The 25,534-nt window shown below is 48.2% G+C and overlaps 1 protein-coding gene across 1 annotated transcript in view; it reads right to left on the bottom strand.

The window, feature by feature from the left end:
• Positions 1–25,534, bottom strand: part of PTPN9 (protein tyrosine phosphatase non-receptor type 9) — a 36,327-nt gene that overhangs the window by 3,530 nt on the left and 7,263 nt on the right. The window contains exons 2-11 of the mRNA XM_063142617.1: positions 17,801–17,944; positions 16,409–16,498; positions 15,882–16,006; positions 13,567–13,672; positions 5,668–5,778; positions 4,630–4,958; positions 4,371–4,464; positions 3,615–3,684; positions 1,904–1,982; positions 664–814 (exon numbers count right to left, since the gene is read on the bottom strand). Coding sequence (XP_062998687.1) covers positions 664–814; positions 1,904–1,982; positions 3,615–3,684; positions 4,371–4,464; positions 4,630–4,958; positions 5,668–5,778; positions 13,567–13,672; positions 15,882–16,006; positions 16,409–16,498; positions 17,801–17,944 — 1,299 coding nt within the window. The remainder of the gene's footprint in view (positions 1–663; positions 815–1,903; positions 1,983–3,614; positions 3,685–4,370; positions 4,465–4,629; positions 4,959–5,667; positions 5,779–13,566; positions 13,673–15,881; positions 16,007–16,408; positions 16,499–17,800; positions 17,945–25,534) is intronic.

The following is a 25,534-nucleotide window of genomic DNA, read 5'->3' as shown; positions in this document are numbered from 1 at the left end:
CCTTAAAACCACCCCTGGGCTACTTCATAGAATCACAGAGTCATGTTATAACTCTTTATACCTCGTGGTTTCCCATACGGTGGTTTTCAATAGTGGCAGCCCGGAGTAACGGGAATTGTGCAAATTTGCAAGTTTTACCTAGAACGCAGAGCACAGCTTGTCTTCTCGCAGAATTTGGGGTCAGAGTGGCACCAAATTCTGAAGGGTTTTGTAGCATGTGTGTGCTCCCTACGCTCAGTCTCCAAGTGTTGTCGAGGAACGTGCAGAACATCTACCAAAGAACAGGGAGGTATTCACATGTCCCCTATTATCCATTCGGATGCCCTGCTCAGTCACTGGTCAATATGTCTTTGTATTCACTTCATCCAACATGAACGGGAGATTATGCATATTGACCAGAACAGACACAATTCCTTGTGCATGCATTAAGAAGAGGAACATTCTCAACATAGTCTGGCAAATATGCACAGTGCTTGGATTTTAACGCACATTCTCCATGCAACTCCCGTTAACCACAACATTTTTGATGTATCTATCCATGAGCTGCGTAATTATTTCTGGGCACAGAATTTGGGTTTAGTTTGGAGCAAGTGCACATTCTCATTCAGCGCTTAACTCAAGGTAGTACCCTGTTGGCACCTGCTTAAAGATGTTTGTGTTTACCTCACAGTTGTAGATTTCTAAAATGGTTTTTCTGTAATGGTTCAGGTTCTCCATTCCAAGATTGGTGATCGTCAGGGTTCCATAGCACGCCTGGAAGTCTTTCTCCAGTGGCCAGTACTGGCCACATTTCCTTCTGCCTCCTTCTTCAAGCCTGCAACACAAAAGAGATTGGGGAGGGTCTATTATCTACCTATCTAAAGCATTTTTATCCTTTCTCTCTCCCTCCTATAATACTAGAACGCAGTGGGGTCATCATCCCATGAAGCTGAAAAGGAAGGAGTTCTTCACATAGTGCAGAGTTAAACTATGGAATTCGCAATGGCCACCAGCTTGGCTGGCTTTAAAAGGGAGTTGGACAAATTCCGGAAGGAGAAGGCTATCAATGGCTACGAGTCCTCAGGGCTCTATGCTACCTCCACTTTCATAAGTGGAGGTAGGCATAAGTGTACATAGGCATAAACCTATGTACACCAGGTGGTGGGAATCATGGTCAGGAGGGAGTTGTTGCACACATTGGACCAGGAACCCACAAGCAGGACACGAACACAACAACACCCTCACACCCATGCTTCCACACTTGAGCGCCATTTTTGTGGAAAACTGAGATGTACATTTAATAAATAAGGAACTATTTTAATACACCAGAACCCTCTGAATGGTCACAGAAGGGGAAAGCATCTTAATGAAAGAGTCCCCCAACTTTTCTGGGTCAGTGAACCCATTTAGAATTTTGAAAGAGTGCCATGGGTACTCTCTCACAGAAGGGTTGCCATGGGAGGCTTGCACGTTCACAAAATGGCCGCTGTGGGGGTTGACAAAATCCATCACAGAACACTTATTTCCCAGAAGGGAAAGAGCGGAGACTAAAAGAAAAAGTAACTTGCCCAAGTGTCAAGTCCATGAAAGAGGTAAGAGCTGAGTTTGAAACATAAGACCATTCCTTTGAACCCAGATAAAGCACTTTATTTTGCACCATGCTAGCCTCCCATCATCATCATTATTATTATTATTATCATCATTATTATTATTATTATAAACAATCTTAAGTAATAACATTAAAATCCAGTAGGGCAGGGAGCCTGAAGAACACCGACAGAGGTGTCACTGGGCACCACATTGGCGACCCCAGCCTTAAAGGCAATCATCACCATGGGAGAGAATCTCCACTTATCAGAGCCGAAGGAGAGCCAAGGTCCGGCCCGTGCTGTTCTGTCACACACACATGTGCCTGCAGGCTTACCTTGTTGTCATGACAATCACCAAGACATTCTGTTCCCACACCATGCGCCAGAAGTCGCAATACGTGTTTTCTAAGGGCCCTGAAGAGAAGCAGCATATATTAAGACGGAGAAAATGCTTGTCACTGGTTAGGCCTCATCTTGAGTATTGTGTCCAGTTCTGGGCACCACACTTTAAGAAGAACGCAGACAAGCTGGAGCATGTTTGGAGGAGGGCAACAAGGATTATTATTATTATTATTATTATTTATTTATTTATTTATTTATTTATTTATTTATTTATTTATATAGCACCATCAGTGTACATGGTGCTGTACAGAGTAAAACAGTAAATAGCAAGACCCTGCCGCATAGGCTTACAATCTAATATGATCTGGGGTCTGGAAACAAAGCTCTATAAGGAGAGACTGAAAGAACTGGGCATGTTTAGCCTGGAGAAGAGAAGATGGAGGGGAGACATGATAGCACTCTTCAAATACTTAAAAGGTTGTCACACAGGGGAGGGCCGGGATCTCTTCTCGATCCTCCCAGAGTGCAGGACACAGAATAATGGGCTCAAGTGACAGGAAGCCAGATTCCAGCTGGACATCAGGAAAAGCTTCCTGACTGTTAGAGCAGTACGGCAATGGAACCAGTGACCTAGGGAGGTGGTGGGCTCTCCCACACTAGAGGCCTTCAAGAGGCAGCTGGACAACCATCTGTCAGGGATGCTTAGAGGTGGATTCCTGCATTAAGCAGGGGGTTGGACTCGGTGGCCTTGTAGGCCCCTTCCAACTCTGCTATTCTATGAAGGGGGAAAGGAGCCATGCTCATCATCTGAGGACACAAGAAGCTGCCTTATATCGAGTCAGACCCAGGGGTCAATCTAGGTCAGCATTGCTCCTACTGACTGGCAGTGGATCTCTGGGTTTTCAGGCAGGAGTGGTGTTCTGGCCCTACTGAACGGATGCTGGTGATGGAACCTGAGACCTTTGGCTTGCAAAGAAAACGCTCTGAGCCATGGCCTTTCCCCACATTTTTGATCTGCTCCAGAATGAAGCAATGATATGACACACAAAATTACCAAGGCAGAAGAGCATGAGTCTCCGGCATGCCCCAGTGTGGTGTGATAAGAGAGAGAGTCAGTAACATTCTGTTATGTACATCAAGAACCTAAGAAGAGCCATGGTGGATCAGACCCAAGGTCCATCCAGTCCAGCATTCTGTTCACACAGTAGCCGATCAGCGGTCGACCAGGGACCCACAAGCAGGACACATATGCAACAGCACACTTCCACCCATGTTCCCCAGCAACTGGTGTACACAGGCATACTTCCTCTGATACTGGAGGTAGCACATAGCGATCAGGACTAGTGGCCACTGAGGATACAGTCTATTATCATTTATCTCTATACAAAAATGGGCTCTGTCCAGGCAGGTATGTCCTGCATTTTCCTCTGGGTGGCATCAAGTCTCTTTCTAATCAACAACTACAGGTGTTTTTGCTAACAGCCAAAAAGAATCAAGGGCAGCTACAGCCGAATCCAGATCCATTGGCCAGCCAGGCAGAAGGAGCTGCAGGGAAGACCCTTAGCCCAAGGGGGAAGGTGCCCTCATCACCACTTTGATGCCACCTGTCCATAAACCCAGCGCTTCCCCCTGATTCTAGAGCCCTTCGAGACAGCTGGACTGGGAAAGGACGGCGGGATGGGGGTGGGGAGGCGGCTTCCATACCTTGAGTGCCGACGTAAGCGTTCCTCTGCTTGTAGCCATCCATGAAACTAGCATTGATGTAGTCGGTCAGCTAGAGAGACACAACAGCAGCAGACGTTAATCCTAGGGACTTGCTGGTTTCAGCCATACTCAAGGGGAGGCTGTGCATCAGCACACACAAGAGCAGGAGAGATGGGAAAGGGCTGCTCAGGGGACAACAGCCCCATGGCTGTCTTCCTCCTGCCCTACACAACTGCTTGCCAGAGCTAAAAAAGCCCAAATGTGATGCCTAAAAATGCGATCCATAAACACACCAGAGACGTCAGAACATGAGAAGACTGCCTTGTACCGTATCAGGCTGTCAATCCATCTAGTCTTGCCTCTCCTGCTCTGATTGGCAGCATCTCTCCTGGGGTCTCAGGCAGAGAAGGGGCTTCTCCATCATCCGCTACCTGATCCTTTTAACTGGAGAAGCCGGGGATTCAATCTGGGACCTTCTGAATGCAAAGGACTCTTTTAGTCTCGCCAATTTGCTCTCAGAAAAATGAATTTTGTGACTGGCCGTGAAAACCACAGCAGCCATTTTTTTAATGGGCAAGCCCTCCCAAGGTAGCCATTTTGTGAGCGTGCCCACAGCTCTCTCAAAATTCCAAATGTGCCCACCAACCCAAAAGGTTTGGGGACCCCCAGAGTAGACAGCATTGCGCTAGATAGACCAATGGTCCGACTGAGCCCAAGGCAGCTTCTCTTGAGCCAAACGCCTCAGCCGGAGCTTACCTCTTGGTAGCTGAATTGCTTGGACAACTTCACCCTGGTTTGGTCAAGGCATGGCACATCTCCGTATCTGTTCTTCTCCTGGTTAAAGGGAGCTCTGCGGAGAGCGGGGAAAGAGCAGCCACAGTGAGCAAAGCGGGACTGCAGCTGGACCTGGCTCTTGGCCTCTTGACACAAAGCGAAGTGACTCATTTCAGGCGCCAACACAAGGACCCCCCTCCCCAGCCCCTCATTCCTCGCACGAGCCGCCACGCCTGCTTACAGGGAGCAGACGAACGTGCCCGACGGGCTCCTGCGCCGAATGCCCTCGTACTCCTCGTAGATCCCGCGTTTCTGCTTCTGATTCACGTGCTCCAGCACCTCCTGCACCGTCATGGCCTTCGGCCCCGGGACGTGCACCGAGCCGTTGTCGCGAGGGGAAGCCAGCGGCACCAGGATGAGCTCGTCGAGGGGGTCCGGGTGACCATTCTGCTGTGGGAGGAACCTGCAGTTCCAGCTGAGGGGGTCCAGCTTGAGGGATCCACCCAGATACTCTGGAAGACATTCTTGGGGGAGGTGTTCTTTCAGCTCCGCCATCTTCACCATCTGAACCTAAATGGGGGACCAGAGAAAAAGATGGAGGCACATCAAACCGTGCACACGCAACTGCATCTGAAGAGAGCAGCAGGACAGGGGACTGTTCAGGAGGATGGGAAATGTAACTTTAAAAAGAAGAGAACTTCTGCCAAGACTGCAGACAGAAGATGACCAAAACCCTGGTTCACCTCTGAGCACAATTCAAAGTGCTCGTTCTATGTTTGAGCCTGGGGGTTCTGAAGGATCTCCTCCTCCTTGATGTGATCCCGCAGGGCTCTTCTTAAGTTCCTACCTTTCCTTCAAGGAACTCAAGGTGACACACATACGCCTCCCCTCCCCATTTTAATCCTCACAGCACCCCTGTGAGATGTTAGGCTGAGAAGCAGTGATTGCTCCAAGATCACCCAGTTGGCTTCATGGCGGACGGGGGATTTGAACTTGGGTCTCCCCAGCCCTAGTCCAGTGTTCTAAGCACTACACCATGCTGGCTCTCATAAAATACTCCAATTATGGCTTAAATTAACAACAAACACATTCAAGCCATCAGTTTCAAGCTTTCAGTAAGCCTTGTCTACACTGAGTGGCCTGCCAAGGAATGCCCCTCCATCTTTCCATGGAACCCCTTGCAGAGGTTTTTGGAGAGCGTTGAAAGGACACATGGACTTGGGAGGGTCACTGTTTTGCCCTACCGAATCCCTGTCAAGAGGAAAGCCTTCACACTCACCCTTTCTCGGAGTTTCTCTTTAAGCAGGAGGCTGATGATGGAGTAAGGGACTCGGAACCACATGGGGGCGCCCACAATGAAGACCTTCTTGAGGCGGGCCGGAAAGGCTCCCTGGGGAGAAGCAAGGGAGAAACATGCCAACCTCAGGCGCCGCGTTCTCAATCAGTTGGCGGCAGTGAAGGGCCACCACTGGCGAACAAACTATAAAACACATGGTCTTCGATGTCTATATACTAATGCCCAGAGCATGGGAAACAAACAGAATGAACTTGAACTCTTATTACATGAAGGCAAATACGACTTGATAGGTATAACTGAAACTTGGTGGGATGACTCCCATGACTGGAATATAGCAATTGAAGGATATAACTTGTTCAAAAAGAACAGAAGAAATAGAAAGGGAGGTGGAGTTGCACTATATGTTAAAAATACCTATCCCTGCACATAAATACAGGTGGATGAGACTGGGAGCCCCGTCGAGAGCGTCTGGATTAAAATAAATGGGGCAAGGAATAAAAAGAATATGATAATCGGAGTCTACTACCAACCACCCAATCAAGGAGAAGACGAGGACGAAACTTTTGAGAAACAAATTGCCAGTGTTTCAAGGAAGTGTGATGTAGTAGTGATGGGGGACTTCAATTACCCTGATATCTGTTGGGAGACCATTACTGCCAAAAGCGGCCCTTCCAAGAAATTCCTGACATGTATGGGTGATAACTTTCTCCTACAGAAAGTGGAGGAAGGAACTAGAGGATCGGCAATCCTCGACTTGTTATTGACCAATAGGGATGACTTAGTGGATAAAGTGGCAGTTATGGGAATTCTGGGGGAAAGTGACCACGTCATACTTGAATTCTTGATTATGAAGGAGACAAAAGTCGAGCGTAGCCATTCACGTACTCTGGATTTTAGGAAAGCTGATTTTAATAAACTCAGAACTATAATAAGTAAGGTCCCGTGGCAAGTGAACCTAATGAGAAAAGGAGTGCAGGATGGGTGGGAGTATTTAAAAAAGGAAATTTTAAAGGCACAGTTACAAACAATTCCAACAAGGAGAAAAGATAGAAGACAACAGAGGAAACCAATGTGGCTCCACAAAAAGCTTATTGATGAACTGAAAACAAAAAGGGATACATATAGGAAGTGGAAGGAAGGCCAGGCTACAAAAGAAGAGTACAGACAAGTGGCGCAGAAGTGCCGAAATGGCGTCAGGAAGGCTAAAGCTGTGAATGAGCTGAGATTAGCGAGGGATGCTAAAAGCAATAAAAAGGCTTTCTTCAGATACGTGAGTAGTAAAAGACAGAGGAAAGAAATGGTGGTTCAACTGCTTAATGAGGATGGCAAATTGATAACAGACGACAAAGAAAAGGCTGAAGTGCTCAATTCCTACTTTGCCTCGGTCTTCTCCCAAAAGCGGGTCTATGACCCCCCTGGAAAAAGTGAAGCAGAAGTTGAGGGGGCAGGATTGCAGTTTGAGATCGATAAACAAATGGTCAAAGAACACCTAATTTCCTTGAATGAGTTTAAATCTCCAGGGCCCGATGAACTGCATCCTAGAGTAATGAAGGAGCTAGCAGAAGAACTCTCAGAACCTTTGTCTATTATCTTTGCAAAATCATGGAAGATGGGTGAGGTGCCGGACGACTGGAGGAGGGCTAACGTTGTCCCTATCTTCAAAAAGGGCAAAAAGGAGGAACCTGGGAACTACAGTCCAGTCAGTCTGACATCCATCCCTGGGAAAATTCTGGAGCAGATTATAAAGAAGTCAATCTGTAAACACCTTGAAATCAATGCAGTGATTACTAGAAGCCAACATGGATTTGTCAGGAACAAATCCTGTCAGACTAATTTGATCTCATTTTTTTGATAGGATAACCTCCCTTGTGGACTGTGGGAATGCTGTGGACGTCATATACCTTGACTTCAGCAAAGCTTTTGACAAAGTACCACATGACATTCTGATTAACAAACTAGCTAAAAGTGGGCTAGATGGAACAACTATTAGGTGGATTCACAGTTGGCTACAGAATCGGACTCAAAGAGTACTTATCAATGGAACCTTCTCAAACTGGGGAGAGGCAACGAGTGGGGTGCTGCAGGGCTCAGTCATGGGCCCAGTGCTCTTCAACATTTTTATTAATGATTTGGACAAGGAGGTGCAGGGAACGCTGATCAAATTTGCAGATGACACCAAATTGGGTGGGATAGCTAATACCCTGGAAGACAGAAACAAACTTCAAAGTGATCTTGATAGGCTGGAGTGCTGGGCTGAAAACAACAGAATGAAATTTAATAGGGATAAATGCCAAGTTCTACATTTAGGGAATAGAAACCAAATGCACAGTTACAAGATGGGGGACACTTGGCTCAGCAATACTACAAACGAGAAAGATCTTGGAATTGTTGTAGATCGCAAGCTGAATATGAGCCAACAGTGCGATATGGCTGCAAGAAAGGCAAATGCTATTTTGGGCTGCATTAATAGAAGTATAGCTTCCAAATCACGTGAGGTACTGGTCCTCTCTATTCGGCCCTGGTTAGGCCTCATCTAGAGTATTGTGTCCAGTTCTGGGCTCCACAATTCAAGAAGGATGCAGACAAGCTGGAGCGTGTTCAGAGGAGGGCAACTAGGATGATCAGGAGTCTAGAAACAAAGCCCTATGAAGAGAGACTGAAAGAACTGGGCATGTTTAGCCTGGAGAAGAGAAGATTGAGGGGAGACATGATAGGACTCTTCAAATACTTAAAAGGTTGTCACACAGAGGAGGGCCAGGATCTCTTCTCAGTCCTCCCAGAGTGCAGGACACGGAATAACGGGCTCAAGTTAAAGGAAGCCAGATTCCGGCTGGACATCAGGAAAAACTTCCTGACTGTTAGAGCAGTGCAACGGTGGAATCAGTTACCTAGGGAGGTTGTGGGCTCTCCTACACTAGAGGCATTCAAGAGGCAGCTGGACAACCATCTGTCAGGGATGCTTTAGAGTGGATTCCTGCATTGAGGAGGGGGTTGGACTAGATGGCCTTGTAGGCACCTTCCAACTCTGCTATTCTATGATTCTAAGTTCTGCTGGGAGAATTCACCACCTTGCTACACTCATAGAATCATAGAATACCAGAGTTGGAAGGGGCCTACAAGGCCATTGAGTCCAACCCCCTGCTCAATGCAGGAATCACCCTAAAGCATCCCTGACAGATGGTTGTCCAGCTGCCTCTTGAAGGCCTCTAGTGTGGGATAGCCCACAACCTCCCTAGGTCACTGGTTCCATTGTCGTACTGCTCTAACAGTCAGGAAGTTTTTCCTGATATCCAGATGGAATCTGGCTTCCTGTCACTTGAGCCCATTATTCTGTGTCCTGCACTCTGGGATAATCAAGAAGAGATCCTGGCCCTCCTCTGTGTGACAACCTTTTAAGTATTTGAAGAGTGCTATCATGTCTCCCCTCAATCTTCAGGCTAAACATGCCCAGTTCTTTCAGTCTCTCCTCAAAGGGCTTTGTTTCCAGACCCCTGATCATCCTAGTTGCCCTCCTCTGAACACGCTCCAGCTTGTCTGCGTCCTTCTTGAATTGTGGAGCCCAGAACTGGACACAATACTCCTTCAATGCTTATTTATTGTTTCATCGAGTTATTATTAACATATATATATATATATATATATATATATATATATATATATATTGCCATCTCCTAAAAACAAATCAAGGTGGCATGCAACAATTTAAAGCAGTAGCACCTTAAAACAAGAACATTAAACATGGCAGAAACATTTGACACAACTACATTACTTTAGATGCTAAATTGAAGAGGTGCATCTTCACACCCTTTCTAAAAGCCAAGGGAGTTGGGGCCCATCACAGTGGAGGAATGGAGCCTTTTACCTTGTTCCCTCACATATAGGGGGGCGGTTGCGTTGGTTTTACCCTTCCCTCAGGCTTTTCAAGTGGTGGTGCTTGTCTTGAGAAGGGTGGGCTAGGCAAGGCCTTCTGCGTGAGGTCGGTGCCGTCACAGGGACCCTCAAAAGGGCTCTTCAAACAAAATAATCTTCAAGAGGATTTACAATGCAGGCTTTGCAAGAATTTTAGTGTGATAATTATCATAGAATCATAGAATAGCAGAGTTGGAAGGGGCCTACAAGGCCATCGAGTCCAACCCCCTGCTCAATGCAGGAACCCACCCTATAGCATCCCTGACAGATGGCTGTCCAGCTGCCTCTTGAATGAGGTATTTGTAATTGAATGAATTACTGTGGTTCATGTTTAATGCTCTAGTAAAAACCATTTGCTGCACTTTGTGAGAATATATATATATATATATATATATATATATATATATATATTTCAAAACTTCTTATAAAACTATGAATCAAATTACATTATATAGATATAAAAAACCTCTAAATTTGATTGTATAAGCAATAAATCACTATTGAAATGTTAAGAATACCATAGGTGTTGTTTCCCATGTGAGTTTGGTTTTGTAAATAAGTTTTAAACTGTGTTAATCTGATTGATTGTAGCTCCTGAGGAAGGATTATTTTTAATCTGAAACGTCGAGCATTCCAGACACAGACAACAACTATTAAAGATTTTAATCATTTTTAACGGCACCAGAGCTAGTCTCTCAATCCGCGCCTGTACAGTGGTGCCTCTTTACCCTGCTAACTACACACTCATAGCGGGCCAAGTCAATTCTTTCACTAGCCAGGTGCTAAACCATTCAGGTCTTTAAAAGTTAAGTCTCGCACCTTGAACTGAGACCCAAAAGCAACTGGCAACCAGATCTTTTCAGACCTTTGGTTCTACAGGCAGGTGCCAGAGGCAGGGGAAGTGAACACAATCCTGCCCTCTCCTCCACGTGCTCACTCCATGGGTTAGAGAAGGAGATCGAAAAAGAACTCCAGAGGTTGTGGGATTCAGTTGGTGCATCAACCAGGATCAAAAGGGCAATGAGTCAACAGGATACATAACCGCAGGGATAATAGGGCCTCTTGGAAGCCTGGGCTTGGGGGTGAACCCATGAAAACTTTTTCGTTTCAATAACAAGCAGCGCACCCACCGGCAGCACCAACTCTCTGTTCTTTATGATTTCTTTTCCTGTGGCCAATAGAGGGAGACCAAAGCATATGTGACACAAGCAAAATCAGATTTAATGGCTCCGTAGGAGCGAGCAAACAAACAAACAAACAAACAAACCCAAACATCCAGAATTTAGAAAGCTGGTCTGGAATGCAACTTTGCTGTTATTTGCTTCCACACAAGTCAATCAGGATGCTTAAGTTTTAAACTGGCACTCACATCAATCAGTTAATGCTAAGGTGCTGAAGCAACAGCAACAAAAATTCCAGCACTCTAAAGACTAGCAGATTTAGACTTGGTTCACACGTAACAACAACCAAGAATACAGGTTGAGTATGGGTTGTTGTTGTTATGTGCAAACCCTGCACTATGTTTTAACTATGGATTGCTAATCATGAACCACCTGGAGTTCACAGCCTCACAACAAACCATGAGTTCTCTTCCTGGTTTGTTTGTGATTCACAACCCATAGTTAACCCATAGTGCAGGGATCACAAATAGCAATAACCCATGATTCAACAACAGCCCATAATCTGTGTTGTCGTTACGTGCAAACCAGGCCATTAGTTTAGCATAGACTTTTGTGGACTAGAGTCCACTTCATCAGAGAGATGAAGGGTTATCCTTAGTTGTTAGGTATCTGCACAGAAGGATGGGGCAGGGAGAAGAGAAGATTGAGGGGAGACATGATAGCACTCTTCAAATACTTAAAAGGTTGTCCCACAGAGGAGGGCCAGGATCTCTTCTCGATCCTCCCAGAGTGCAGGACACGGAATAACGGGCTCAAGTTACAGGAAGCCAGATTCCAGCTGGACATCAGGAAAAACTTCCTGACTGTTAGAGCAATACGACAATGGAACCAGTGACCTAGGGAGGTTGTGGGCTCTCCCACACTAGAGGCCTTCAAGAGGCAGCTGGACAAGCATCTGTCAGGGATGCTTTAGGGTGGATTCCTGCATTGAGCAGGGGGTTGGACTCAATGGCCTTATAGGCCCCTTCCAACTCTACTATTCTATGATCTCTTCTCGATCCTCTCAGAGTGCAGGACACAGAAAAACGGGCTCCAGTTACAGGAAGCCAGATTCCGGCTGGACATCAGGAAAAACTTCCTGACTGTTAGAGCAGTATGACAATGGAATCAGTTACCTAGGGAGGTTGTGGGCTCTCCCACACTGGAGGCATTCAAGAGGCAGCTGGACAACCATCTGTCAGGGATGCTTTAGGGTGATTCCTGCATTGAGCAGGAGGTTGGACTCGATGGCCGTGTAGGCCCCTTCCAACTCTGCTATTCTATGATTCTATGATTCTATGAACAAGTAGATATGACAAGCAAAAGGCAAAGCCTGCAATAAACCATCTGGTTTTAAATCACAGGTAAAAGCAAACCCAAGTTAATGGTGGAGCTAACATGACACTTAACCATGGCTGAAGCTAGGTGGGGGATGGGGAAGGAGGTGGGGGAGAAATGGATGCAAACACAGGGGCGGAGGGGAGAGATCATGCAGACCCACTATCGTTCGTCTAACCACGGCTAAGGGATTAGGAGGGCTATCTAGGCACAGAAACCTCAACTTCAAAGCAGGCCCTTAGTTGCTCCAGGTCAATTAAATGACTCATTTTTATCTGATGAAACTATCTTTAGTACTTCAAATGCTCGTGGTGTTTCTTTTCTTTCTTTTCTTTTTTTAAAAAGGACTTTTAAATACAGGAAATGGTTGCTTTTGACTTTTCTGGGAAACGGCTTCAAATGCCTCGACTGAACCATGAGGAGGAAACAGGGCTGTTTCCACCAGCACCGCCGGCCTTCGGTCATCAGGTCAAAGGTGATGACCGCTTGGATTAAAAGGCTGTGTTGCGTATCTGTGATTCATTCATTGAACCGCAGCACATCCGCCAATTAATGCTTTCAGGCTCGGTGGATAAACTTGCTGAAAGTAGTTCTGTCGCTTCCCTGAGGCCTCGGGGGAGCAAGGGATGGACCATCAAAGGACAGTTCTGGGATGTCATCTTGGCATTCCTGTATGGGAGGAAACATCCTCTGACTTGCACGGCCAGGTCATTCCCGGCTGCTGCATCACGCCGTGACATCAACAAACCAACATTTTGTTTGGGCTTTTATAGTATACCTTTGTACTGTGTTTTTAAACTGATGTTTGTTTTATCCTTTGAATTGTTTTCATGGTTTTAATTTTTGTGAACCGCCCAGAGAGCTTCGGCTATTGGGCGGTATAAATAAATAATGACACCTTGCAGAAAAGCTTTTTAAAACCAGCCCCCCTGCCAAACAAAAGAGGACAGAGTCCCCAGGGGCCTAAGTTCTGGGCTCCACAATTCAAGAAGGACGCAGACAAGCTGGAGCGTGTTCAGAGGAGGGCAACCAGGATGATCTGGGGTCTGGAAACAAAGCCCTATGAAGAGAGACTGGAAGAACTGGGCATGTTTAGCCTGGAGAAGAGAAGATTGAGGGGAGACATGATAGCACTCTTCAAATACTTAAAAGGTTGTCACACAGAGGAGGGCCAGGACACGGAGTAACGGCCTCAAGTTACAGGAAGCCAGATTCCAGCTGGACATCAGGAAAAACTTCCTGACTGTTAGAGCAGTACAACAATGGAACCAGTTACCTAGAGAGGTTGTGGGCTCTCCCACACTAGAGGCCTTCAAGAGGCAGCTGGACAGCCATCTGCCAAGTATGCTTTAGGGTGGATTCCTGTATTGAGCAGGGGGTTGGACTCGATGGCCTTATAGCTCCCTTCCAACTCTACTATTCTATGATTCTATAAGTCCCCACCAAGGAATACGCTACACATTCTTCTCTTTACCTTCAGCAGATTCAGGATCTTCTTGCTGAGATCCAGCTCAAAGTTGGTGTAGTGGGAGCCTGCCATGTCGTATATAAATACCAGGCCATTCCGTTGAGTTTCGAAGCTGAGAATTGGGAGGCAATGGGGCGAGAGAAGAGAAAAAGGTTGCACAAATCACTATCTGTGGAATAACACACCAATCTGTACCGATAATACGTCACTTCTACCAGTATAAGGTAATCTTTAAGAGGAGTCCTTGCTGGGAATTCAGAAACTAACGAAAAATCGCCATGCAATATGCCCGAAGGAGGGGTGGGGGTTCTTGGTAGCAGCACCCACCCTTCGGAAAACCCTCCCTCGTGCAGTTTGGGAGGCAGAAAATCTTTCAAATGCCTCCTGAAAAAACACTTGTTCACCCAAACTTTCCCTGGGCTGAAATTAAATTAATCCTGCCGCTCCAATTTACTGCTCCTGTATTGCTTTGATTGTAACTGGAATTGTCTTTAATGTTGTGTTTTTAATATTGTATTTTAAATGCCGTTTAAATGTTAAATGTGAACCACATAGGGATTTTATTATATTTAATGGTATATGAATATCACAAATTAACTAAATAAGGGAGGAGAGAAACGTGAATATCATTACGAGGTAGAGAGAGAAAAAGCAGACGACACAGAGTGGACCAATCTGGAGAACTGTCCAGGGTTTCAGAAACCATCTCCCCACCCCCCAAGTTTTGTTAAATAGCATTAAGCCAGAGCTCCCTGTTTTGAACATAATGGGTAACCCTGGCTTAATGCTTCCTGACTGTTAGAGCAGTACGACAATGGAACCAGTGACCTAGGGAGGTTGTGGGTTCTCCCACACTGGAGGCCTTCAAGAGGCAGCTGGACAGCCCTCTGTCAGGGATGCTTTAGGGTGGATTCCTGCACTGAGCAGGGGGTTGGACTGGATGGCCTTAGAGGCCCTTCCAACTCTACTATTCTATGATTCTAATGCAAGCCAGGTTTTTAGGGCCAAATCCAGCACAGATCCTGGAGATGTGGAGTGGAGGGACAAGGCGAGGAGCCCTCAGCCCCAACGCTTGTTCATAGTTTCATAAACCACGATTCATGCAGTTTTGAATGACAGCATGAACTGGGACTTTGCTTATATTATTTAAAGCCATTATAGCTTTTAGATCTAAAGGGATTCACATCACGGCCCTATCAAATGACCTAGCTGGAGGCATTACAGATGGATAAGCCCTGTTGCCTTTTTGCAGCCAGCATTTTTTTTAAAAGGAAGAGATTTATGTGGCATCCTAAGGATTAACACATCTATTGTGGCATGCATTTTCATAGAATCATAGAATAGTAGAGTTGGAAGGGGCCTAGAAGGCCATCGAGTCCAGCCCCTTGGTCAATGCAGAAATCCACCTTAAAGCATCCCTGACAGAGGGCTGTCCGGCTGCCTCTTGAAGGCCTCTAGTGTGGGAGAGCCCACAACCTCCCTAGGTCACTGGTTCCATTGTCGTACTGCTCTAACAGTCAGGAAGTTTTTCCTTTCGCAGTCCTGAGCCCTTTCCATCAGATGCGTGAAGTGTGAGCCTCAGCAGATTCCTTTTTTCCTCCAAGGAGCTGATGAATTTACCACCACCACCACCACCACCACCATAACTCAGCATCTAAGGCCCACCATTGGGTGCTTCCACCAAGGGGGGGCGGCAACAAGAAACAGGGCCTTTTCAGTGGTGGCCCCTGAGTTATGGAACAATCTCCCTGACAAGGCTTGCTTGTTATCTTCTCGGCACCAGGTTAAAACTGCCCTCTTCTCTCAGGCATTTGACAGCACACAATGAGTTTTAAATTAGGTCTTGGATTGTCTTTGTTTTTAGATATATGTTGTCTCTGTATGTTTGTCTGTTTATATGGTTTTACATAAATGTCTTCCTTATTGTATTTTGTATAATGTGCTTTAATGGTTTTTAATTTTTGTAAACCATCCAGACAGCTTCAGCTACAGGGCAGTATAGAAATGTAATAAAATGAAACAGATGAATGAAATCTTCTCAACAATCCTGTGAGGTAGGTTAGGCAGAGAGAGGGGATTTGAGAGAAGTCTCATCCACTGGAATGAAGAAGAGTTCAAACACTTTTTACTTTATTTTGGTTTGGACCAAACCCTGTGTCAGATTGTAGGGCGAAACGGAACGAAGCGGAAAGATTTGTGACAGCAAACGGAATTGCACGCAAGTTGTAGAAGGGGGAGGAGGGTAAAAAAGCTCCCCGTCCTTAAAGTGCAGCAAGCCGAAGAGAACAAAGACCTTGTAGGACGGCAACGGTCCAACTCACCTCTCCACGGCCCGATCCAGCAGGTAGAAGAGGGCCTGCAGCACCACATGCTGGACGCTTTTGTTGGGATGGTGCAACTTGGCAGTGAAAAGGGCAATTGAGGCGCCGGAAGGATCTCGTGAGCTCTGCAAAGAAGCCGAAGGGGAAAGACCAGTCATGGAGTGGAAGAGGGGGACGAGGAGGAGGAGGAGGGCGAGAGCCATCTCTGCGGAGGGACCGGAGAGGTCAAAAGCTGTTCAAAGCAAGTTGAGAACTCTGGGCGCTTTGCACTCGGCCTGGAATCGCCTTGACAGGATCTAACGGCACAGTGCAGCCGTCCCCCAACCTGGCACCCTTCAGGTGAGTCATGGAGCCAGTGGGGTGTAGCAGTGAGAGTGCTGGACCAGGACTCTGGATACCCAGTTCCCGGCCCCTGTGACGCTCACCCAGGTATCCCGAGTCCCAGCCCGGCACACGAACTACTCTACCACGGCAGCGGCTGCACAAGCAAGGCAATGGCGTGCACGGCGCTGCCCCCACCCCCTCACCAGGATCGTGAATTTCCCGCTCAGCAGCTCCGACCGGAGAGGCTCCTCATAGGGCTTCAGCTTCACGATCCCTTCCTTCAGCCTGGTTTCCTGAGAGGTGAGAAAGAAGAAAAGGGGAAAGTCCGCCGGCATCCGCAAGCACACAGAGAAGCCAACGAGGCACCAAAGCTGTTTTTCCTGTCTGCCATTTGAAGCCAGGCGGTTCCTCTGGGGAGTTCCCCACAGCCTCCCGGGCGTCATCGGCACCTTCCCCTCTCTGGGCCAGGCCCCACGGACAACCCCGCCCAACCGGTTTGGGCAGATACGGACATGGGCCACTTCCTCGCTCTGTAGAGGCTATTGCTCGGGGTGTGTGTGTGGGGGGGTAGAGCACGGAGCTGGCAGGCCAGAGGTCCCAGGTTCAATTCTCAGCATCGCCAAGTACAGCTGGAAAAGATCCTGAGCCTGAAACTCCAGGGAGCTCCTGCCCGTGAGCGTAGGCCCCACGGAGCTACGATGGGCCACTAGTAAGGCAGCTGCATGCCTTCGCCTGTTCTCCTACATGTGAGAATTAATGGGGTTCAGGCAGGGGGAACAGAATCTGGGAATCTGCGTGGCTGCAAGCATGTGTAGCTGGCAGGCTTCCCACCCAGAACTTAGCAGCTGAGCAGAATCCCAGATTTCTCAGATATCTGTGTTAAGAGAGGGGGTGGGTGAGAGAGGGATAAAGTTCCTAGTCCTCATGGGTATGGGAGGGGGACAATGAGCTTGAAAAGCACACACCTGGTAGGTCTGCCCGAGCTCTTTAGCAGCCAGAGGAAACATCATAAGAGGAAGCTGTCTTACAGCTAGTCTAGGGTGACCATATGAAAAGGAGGACAGGGCTCCTGTATCTTTAACAGTAATGTAGAAAAGGGAATTTCAGCAGGTGTCAATTGAAGAGGATGAAATTCCCTCTTCATCACAACAGTTAAAGCAGCAGAAGCCCTACCCTCTCTTGTATCTGGTCACTCTCCTATAGCTAGTGTAGCTTTAACTGTTGTGATGAAGAGGGAATTTCACCCACTTCAATTGACACCTGCTGAAATTCCCTTTTCTACATTACTGTTAAAGATACAGGAGCCCTGTCCTCCTTTTCATATGTGTCACCCTAAGCTAGTCATATCGGGCCCTTTAGCTCCATATTACCTACACTGACTTGCAGCAGTACTCTGGGGTTTCCTCAGTCCTTCCTAAGGATGCCAGGGACTGAAATTGGGATGCTTGGCCATCTGTCACTGCTTGTGGTAAGGCCACTGATAGAGAAGCCACGGGGTGGGTGAAGGCAGTAACGTCAGGAGGGCTCATGGAAGAGAAGTTTACCTGGGGGTGGGTGCCCGCCCGCCCCCCCGCCGATGACCTCCCTCCACTTACCCGGTAGGAATGGAAGAGCTCGATGGCTCGGAGGACGTCAAACTTCCTGGCCATGAGGAACTTGACCGCCACGTTCCAAGAGAGGGGAGACACATTGTATTGGACTGTCCACTTGTTAATCTCTTCCAGGAATTGCTTGGTGGCCTGTTTAGGAGAGAAGGAGAAGAAAGGACACCCTGAGGGTTTTCTGGAGACCAAGATGCCGAGGAACGGCCCATCGGAGAAACCGTTCCGGGCTTCGCATGAGACGGAGGGCTGAACTAGTCACAAGGGGACCGTCCTTCCTTTATTTATGTATATCCTGGTTTTGTTTGTTTTTCCAACAGGAAAAAGTGGTGGCAGGGGGGTGGGGGAGAACTCAAGGTGGCTAAGAAAATATCCACTACAAAGAAGTTTTAAAAGAGAGAGGTCAAAAGAAAGGGTCTTTTCCTCCCCTGCAGAGGGGACTGGCTACGCAGGAGACCAGGAGGGAAATGGGTCCGGGGGCAACTGGATCAGGAAGGCTGATGGAAAAGTATCACCCACACCTCCGTCCCATGCACAGTTGAAAGGGGGGGGCAGTCTTACATAAACATAGTGGAGGTTGATGGCTCCGCTGTCAGTGGGGCGGTGAATCTGCCCCGGGATTCAGTCAGAACTCTAAAGGATCTATCGAAGGTGCTTCTATGCAGTACTTCAGACATTTTTCCAAAGCCTTTCACAAGCAGCGCCTCAATAATCCTTACACCAACTCTGCAAGGTAGGGCTGTGCCCTTATTCCCATGTCACCAAGGGTTCAGTGACAGATGATAAAGCTTCCCGCACTAGCCCTGTCCAACATCAGTAGCAGAGTTACCATGCCAAAAGAACAGGGAAGCCTGGCTGAAATTGATTAGACCCAAACCTTTGCCAATTTGGTATAGTCAATGTTACTCCTCGGGGCAATAAGAAAATAAAAACGCTCAAAGGGAAGAAGCAGCAACTTTTTCCTGTTCCCCTTTCTGCCCCACTCCCTGCTCTTTTAAATGGGTGAGTGTGCTATAGATACGCACACACACCCCAAAATTAAATTAAATCATATCATGCCTTCCGTTCTTAACTCAGATGCATGAAAGGTGTAAGGCAAAAATCTTAAATGGTACAGCAGCCCTGAGCTGTAGCCGATCTTTCTGCTGAAAGGAGCATCTGCCGAACCACGCAAAGTTTGTCCAGAGACCATCTGGAGAGAAAGGAACAACTTTCTAGCTGTAACGACGACTTTGCTAACTTCTTTTCGCTCAGTTTTCCTACCTTCATTTCTGGCCTTTCACTGATGTCAGCCCCCTAAAACTACAATAAATAAAACGATTCCATCTGAATAAGGGGCCTTTATTACAAAATCACTCCTTGCCTGAAAACCGCTCCGTTTTGTAGGGGTGTGCACGGACCCCCCGCTCCGCTTCACTTCCAGATCCGTGATTTTCGGATCGGCCCGCTTCGCTCTGCCCCCGCTCTGCCCATGTCCGCTCCGCTCCGCTCGGAGCTCCGGATCCGGATCGGAGCTCCGTTTCCCCCCCCCATAGGCTTGCATTAAGCTAAAAAAGTATACAACTTTTTTTCTGTGAAAGTTAGAAACCTCAAGTTTGGCACCATGACACCTCATAGACATATACACACGCACGCCAAGACTCAAGGCAATCCCATCATCCCCTGATTTTTGGGGAATTTATGAAAATCGGGCACCCCATTCACACCCCTTTCCATAGCTCCGTCAATTTGCAGGTGAAAAATCTCAAACTCACCACCATGACAGCTTATCCAGGGATACACATGCATGCCAAGACTCAAGGCAGTCCCATCATCCCCTGATTTTTGGGGAATTTATGAAAATCGGGCACCCCATTCACACCCCTTTCGATAGCTCCGTCAATTTGCATGTTAGAAACCTCAAACTCGCCACCATGATAGCTTATCCAAGGATACACACGCACGCCAAGACTCAAGGCAGTCCCATCATCACCTGATTTTTGGGGAATTTATGAAAATCGGGCACCCCATTCACACCCCTTTCCATTGCTCCGTCAATTTGCACGTTAGAAATCTCAAACTCACCACCATGATAGCTTATCCAGGGATACACACGCACGCCAAGACTCAAGGTAGTCCCATCATCCCCTGATTTTTGGGGAATTTATGAAAATCGGGCACCCCATTCACACCCCTTTCGATAGCTCCGTCAATTTGCATGTTAGAAACCTCAAACTCGCCACCATGATAGCTTATCCAAGGATACACACGCACGCCAAGACTCAAGGCAGTCCCATCATCCCCTGATTTTTGGGGAATTTATGAAAATCGGGCACCCCATTCACACCCCTTTCCATTGCTCCGTCAATTTGCACGTTAGAAATCTCAAACTCACCACCATGATAGCTTATCCAGGGATACACACGCACGCCAAGACTCAAGGTAGTCCCATCATCCCCTGATTTTTGGGGAATTTATGAAAATCGGGCACCCCATTCACACCCCTTTCCATAGCTCTGTCAATTTGCATGTTAGAAATCTCAAACTCATCACTGTGATAGCTTATCCAGGGATACACACGCACGCCAAGACTCAAGGCAGTCCCATCATCCCCTGATTTTGGGGGAATTTATGAAAATTGGGCACCCCATTCACACCCCTTTCCATAGCTCCATCAATTTGCACGTTAGAAACCTCAAACTCGCCACCATGACAGCTTATCCAGGGATACACATGCACGCCCAGACTCAAGGCAGTCCCATCATCCCCTGATTTTTGGGGAATTTATGAAAATCCAACACCCCATTCACACCCCTTTCCATAGCTCCGTCAATTTTCAGGTTAGAAACCTCAAACTCGGCACCATGACAGCTTATCCAGGGATACACACGCATGCCCAGACTCAAGGCAGTCCCATCATCCCCTGATTTTTGGCGGGGCTTAAACCTGCAGACCTCTCAATGGGGCCATTTCAAAGGAAATCCCAACATGCCATGAATTGGGGAGTAGAGATCATCAACCTAATATGAATCTTCTTCCACACTTGAAAAATGGATTTGGAACTTCCAAAACTCCAAGTGAGCGCAGGAAGGACTTCTCCCCTGAGTCAAAGCCAGACACACACAACATCCCTGCAAGGCGGGCAGGGGAGGAGAGAGGGAAGGCAGGCAGGCAGGCAGCAGACATTTCTGGGGGCATAAGGAAGTGAGCCAAGGATAAGCCAGTAATGCATATAAAATGGAATAAATAAATAAATAAATAAATAAACGAAGGAGGGTGGAATTAAAAGCAGCAGTGTTGCTGAATAAACAACAAGAAGAACTTTTTTTAAAAGGCTATATCTGTCTTTTACCAGCAATAGGGGGACGTGCCCAGGGGAGGGGGAAGCAGCAGCTGCCAATTTGACTGGTGGTCAACCAGTCTTTTAAGAAGCAAGGCTGTCAGTTCAACTCATGAAAGCCATTGCTTCACCACAACAGAAAAGTGGAACTGTCACTTCAACTCATGATAGGCATCGCTCCACCACCAAGAGAAGTAGACCGCTCACTTCAACTCATGATAGGCATTGCTCCACCGGGTTACTCTCTTTGGAAGGCTCTGATGGCCTTCCAAGTACAGGAGAGAGTGAGGGCACGTCCACATGGGATGCCCTAGGGGAGCTCATCCCCTTGCACCACATCTTTTCAGTTGTTCCCCAAAGTTAGGGTGGGTAGCAGTGTTGTGTTTCTATCTCTTATTATTGGCTTAGTATATGATTTCACAGGTTGTGTTTGTGCATTTGGTGGGGCTACTGTTTTAAAAAACACTGGGAAAAGTCCATTCAGACTAAGAAAGAGAAGTTCCCAGAATCCCAAGTTACCCGTTTTGCCTATCCCCTCCTCCAACTTTGGGATCATGTGATCATGACCGGGAGTTGACTCTGCCCCTCAGCCCTTCGGAAAAGGTATTTTTCCCGCCGGTTTTTAAAAAAATTCTAGCGCGCGACCCGCACCACACACAGAGCTGAGAGTAGTCTCAAAATGACCCCCATCCACGACTCTCCAAGCACAAGAAATTTTAGAAAGATAGCTTCAAAAACAACACAGTTATCTGCGATTCTTTTCCGCAATGCAATCCTATGGGCGAAATGTTTCAAGATGGCGATAGAAGCGGAACGCGGAAACCGGAGCGCTCCGAAAATGGGCGCTTCTCTTTGCCTTGCTTCTAGGGGTCCGCGGTCCACTTCTACTCTGCCTCTGGGCAAGGCGGAGCAGGCCAATTCGCTCCTGCTACTGCGCTTCTAATCGGAGCGGAGCACATGCCTACCGTTTTGTACCAGTGTACAGCACTGGGGTTTCGGCACACAAAGGAGAAGCAAATATGCAATTTCAGGTGGGAAGGGGAAGGAAAATTGGACAGGGGGCTGGGAAGAATTGGGGGGGTTACATGGGGGAGATCTGTAGAGCCAGGAAGTGCAGAAGTGCCCATTTGCCTCGGCTAGCAGGGCCCTTGGCACCAGGTTGGGGAAACTTGGCTGAAAAGTTTGCACATTGACTGAGTGGAGGCTGGTGGCTCTGATGTCAGTGGGGCGGTGGATCAGCTGCAGATTTGAGCCCGAACCAGTCCGAACTCTAAAGGAGCTCCCAAGGTGCTTCTGCCTTGGTATCGGAGGTGGCTCTTGCAGTCCAACTCCTCTGGACGGCGTCACGCTGAGGAAAGCTGGCTGGAAGTTCCGCACCTCGATCAGGAACATCCAGTACAGGACTGGGCCGCAGGCCTCTCGGAGAACTGTATTTCCATTCATTTTCAAAGGCAGCTCGCACACTTCTGTGCTCGAAGGGCAAACATACTTCAGAAGTGACTCATGGAAAAAACGAGGTTTGTGTTCCTTTTGCATCAAACCTCTCCTTGGCACAGAGAGCAGCTGCGGCGGACGCCTGCCTTTGTGGAAGCCGACCCCTCTCTCCTGGGCTGGAGGCGAGGAAGGCCTCCCCGGCAGGGAGAGACTTCTTGGCTTCCAAAAGCAATGGCCAAGGCTGGAAGCGGACACCGCAGTTGGGCAACGGCGGCTTGAAAAGTGGGAGACAGGCTGGGAATGAAGAGAGGGCCCTTTCTAGGATTGCCGCTGCGCAGGCTGCTTGCTCAGATGGCCCACATTTCGTCACAAAATGCTCCGAGGGCCCCCAGAGAGTTTTATTCGGGGGAACTCCTCTGCGTTTTAAATAAAGAAGGGGGGATCCTCAGGAAGCCTTCCTTCAAGATGCTTTTTGTTGAAGAGCAGCCAGCAGGCGCAAGGGAGTTACGATTGAACAAAAACTTCCCACACTCTCCGGGCGCATCTCAAGTTACCTACGCATCCAGCGAACACAACTACAATCAGTGTAAAGACAAGGGATTTGTTGCTTCCCTGGAAACCTATGCAGGACTGGTTGAAAATAGAGTATCTGTGAATCAAGGAAGCGAAGTCAGACCCAGGGTCCATCTAGCCCAGTGTTGTCAACACTGACTGGCAGCAGCAGCTCTCCAGGGCTTCAGGCCAGAATTATTCCATCCCTACCTGGAGATGCCGGGGCTCGAACCTGGGACCTTCTTCCTGCAAAGTGGGGGCTCTATCACATTGAGCTATGGCTCTCTCCCCCTCCCCCTCCCCCTCCCCCTCCCAGCATAGCTGGAGAGGGAGCTGGCTGAGCTTAAGTATTTGGAGGGTAAGGAGGCAGCCAGGAAAGTTGGGAAGGTCCCATGCACTATTTAGAGAGACAGCATGGTGTAGTGGTTACAGTGCTGGACTGGGAGCAAGGAAATCTGGGTTCAAATCCCCGCTTGGGCATGATGTTCACTGGGGAGAGCCGGGCCGTTCCCCATCTCTGCCTATCCTACCTTGCAGGGCTGCCGTGAAAATCAAAATAACAGTGACGCATGATGAAGAATCACATCTGCTGCCTTTCGGAGGAAGGGCGGGACGAGATGGGAATAATAATAGAACAAACGTTCACCACCACCGCCCCAACAGAGGATGCCATTTGTAATGGCGAAATGCTGTAATGCCCATCTTGACAAGCACATCTGCCTGGATTCCACTTTATGCCTCCCCCTGCGAGGCAAAGGCTTTTGTCCGTCCGTCCGTCCTTCCTTCCTTCCTTCCTCGAAGCCCCCGTGCCCGCCGACCGCCCACCCTTCTCCCACCCCTCCAAAACTATCTCATCTGGTCCCCCGGCTAAACCTTCCGGAGGCTGCAAAACAGGTGCCAAGTGTCACATTTTAATGCTATTAACAAAAACAACGCTGGCACATCCGGTTTCAAGCAGATGGTCTGTGGGGCCCCGGGGCGCGAGAGCTCTAACTGGGGGGCTGAGAAAAAGAGCGAAAGGGGGAAGGAGAGGCAGAGAGGCAGCGGCAAGTCATAAAACTGAGTTGCAAAAGGGCCCTGTGGCCAAGCGCGGGTCCCCGCCGAGGCTTCTGCAGGGGGGTTTCCTGGGTTGACATGCCTGGAAAGGATCCCTGCTGGACGTTCAAAAAACCACTCAGTTTAACAGATGCAAAGCAACATGGCTTCGGCTGGGTCAGCTACAGGATTTGGGGAGCCCTTGGGCATTCAGGATTTGGGGAGTCCTTGGGCATTCAGGATTTGGGGAGCCCTTGGGCATTCAGGATTTGGGGAGCCCTTGGGCATTCCGGATTTGGGGAGTCCTTGGGCATTCAGGATTTGGGGAGCCCTTGGGCATTCAGGATTTGGGGAGCCCTTGGGCATTCAGGATTTGGGGAGCCCTTGGGCATTCTGGATTTGGCGAGTCCTTGGGCATTCAGGATTTGGGGAGCCCTTGGACATTCAGGATTTGGGGAGCCCTTGGGCATGGCTGTCTCAGTGGGCTTCCCCTCCTTGAGTGGGGCCACCTCATCCTTGCTGCTTTTGCCCAACCCATTCACTTGCCTTCTCTCCTTGGGCCCGGACCACCCAGCCAGCTGGAGGGAGAAGGCAGGGTGGGCAAAGGCTGCTCTTCCTTCAACCAGCTCATCAAGGCCAGGGGTGAGCAGCGGGGGCCCTCCTGGGTATGCGCCATGTTGAGTGCCCAAGGGTGCCAAGCACTAACGCCAGCGCTGGGCGTTGGAATCACGATGGTCTTGGATGCACATTCATGTGATTCAGCTGAAATATATTGTCAACTCAATCCTACAAAACCTTTGGTGGATTCTTAAGACTCATTCCAGAGAAGGTCAGACGACCATACGGGCAACGATAATTAACTGGAAACAATGATATTTCATCTCATTTCTGCACAGAAAAATCACCTCGCTGTCCTCTGCGTGGTCAAAGCTGAACAGGTCTCAAACAGCCGAACCTAGACAACACAGCCAATGGCCTGGGCAGTTGTGCTGTGGCATCCGGCCAGTAGAGGGAGCAGCTGGCCAATAAAGCCAACTCAGATGCCAGCCTGGGTTATCAGCCTGAGTAACTCATTAACCTCTAGACCTGGCATGGCCATGACTGTGAGCTACGAATGATGATTTTGGGCAGAATAAGCACATCAAGCAGAAGTGCAGGACCACTTGCAGCCTGAGGGCCTAATTCCATTGCAGAGAAGCTTCTAGGGGCCATATTCCAATGGTGGGCGGGGCCAAAGGGGTGTGGCCAAAATACCAAATTTATACCAAATGTAATAGCAGAGTTTAGCTTGAAGCTCGCTGCTGGTAACTAAGCGTTAGAAGTAGGAGCTCAACGTTTTAGAATAGGGCTCCACAATTCAAGAAGGACGCAGACAAGCTGAAGCGTGT

This window comes from Elgaria multicarinata, chromosome 16 (genome assembly GCF_023053635.1).
Source record: "Elgaria multicarinata webbii isolate HBS135686 ecotype San Diego chromosome 16, rElgMul1.1.pri, whole genome shotgun sequence".
In the NCBI taxonomy this organism is placed as follows: Eukaryota; Metazoa; Chordata; class Lepidosauria; order Squamata; family Anguidae; genus Elgaria; species Elgaria multicarinata.
Note: the sequence above shows the minus strand (reverse complement) of the source record. Positions and strands in the feature narration are given on the sequence as shown.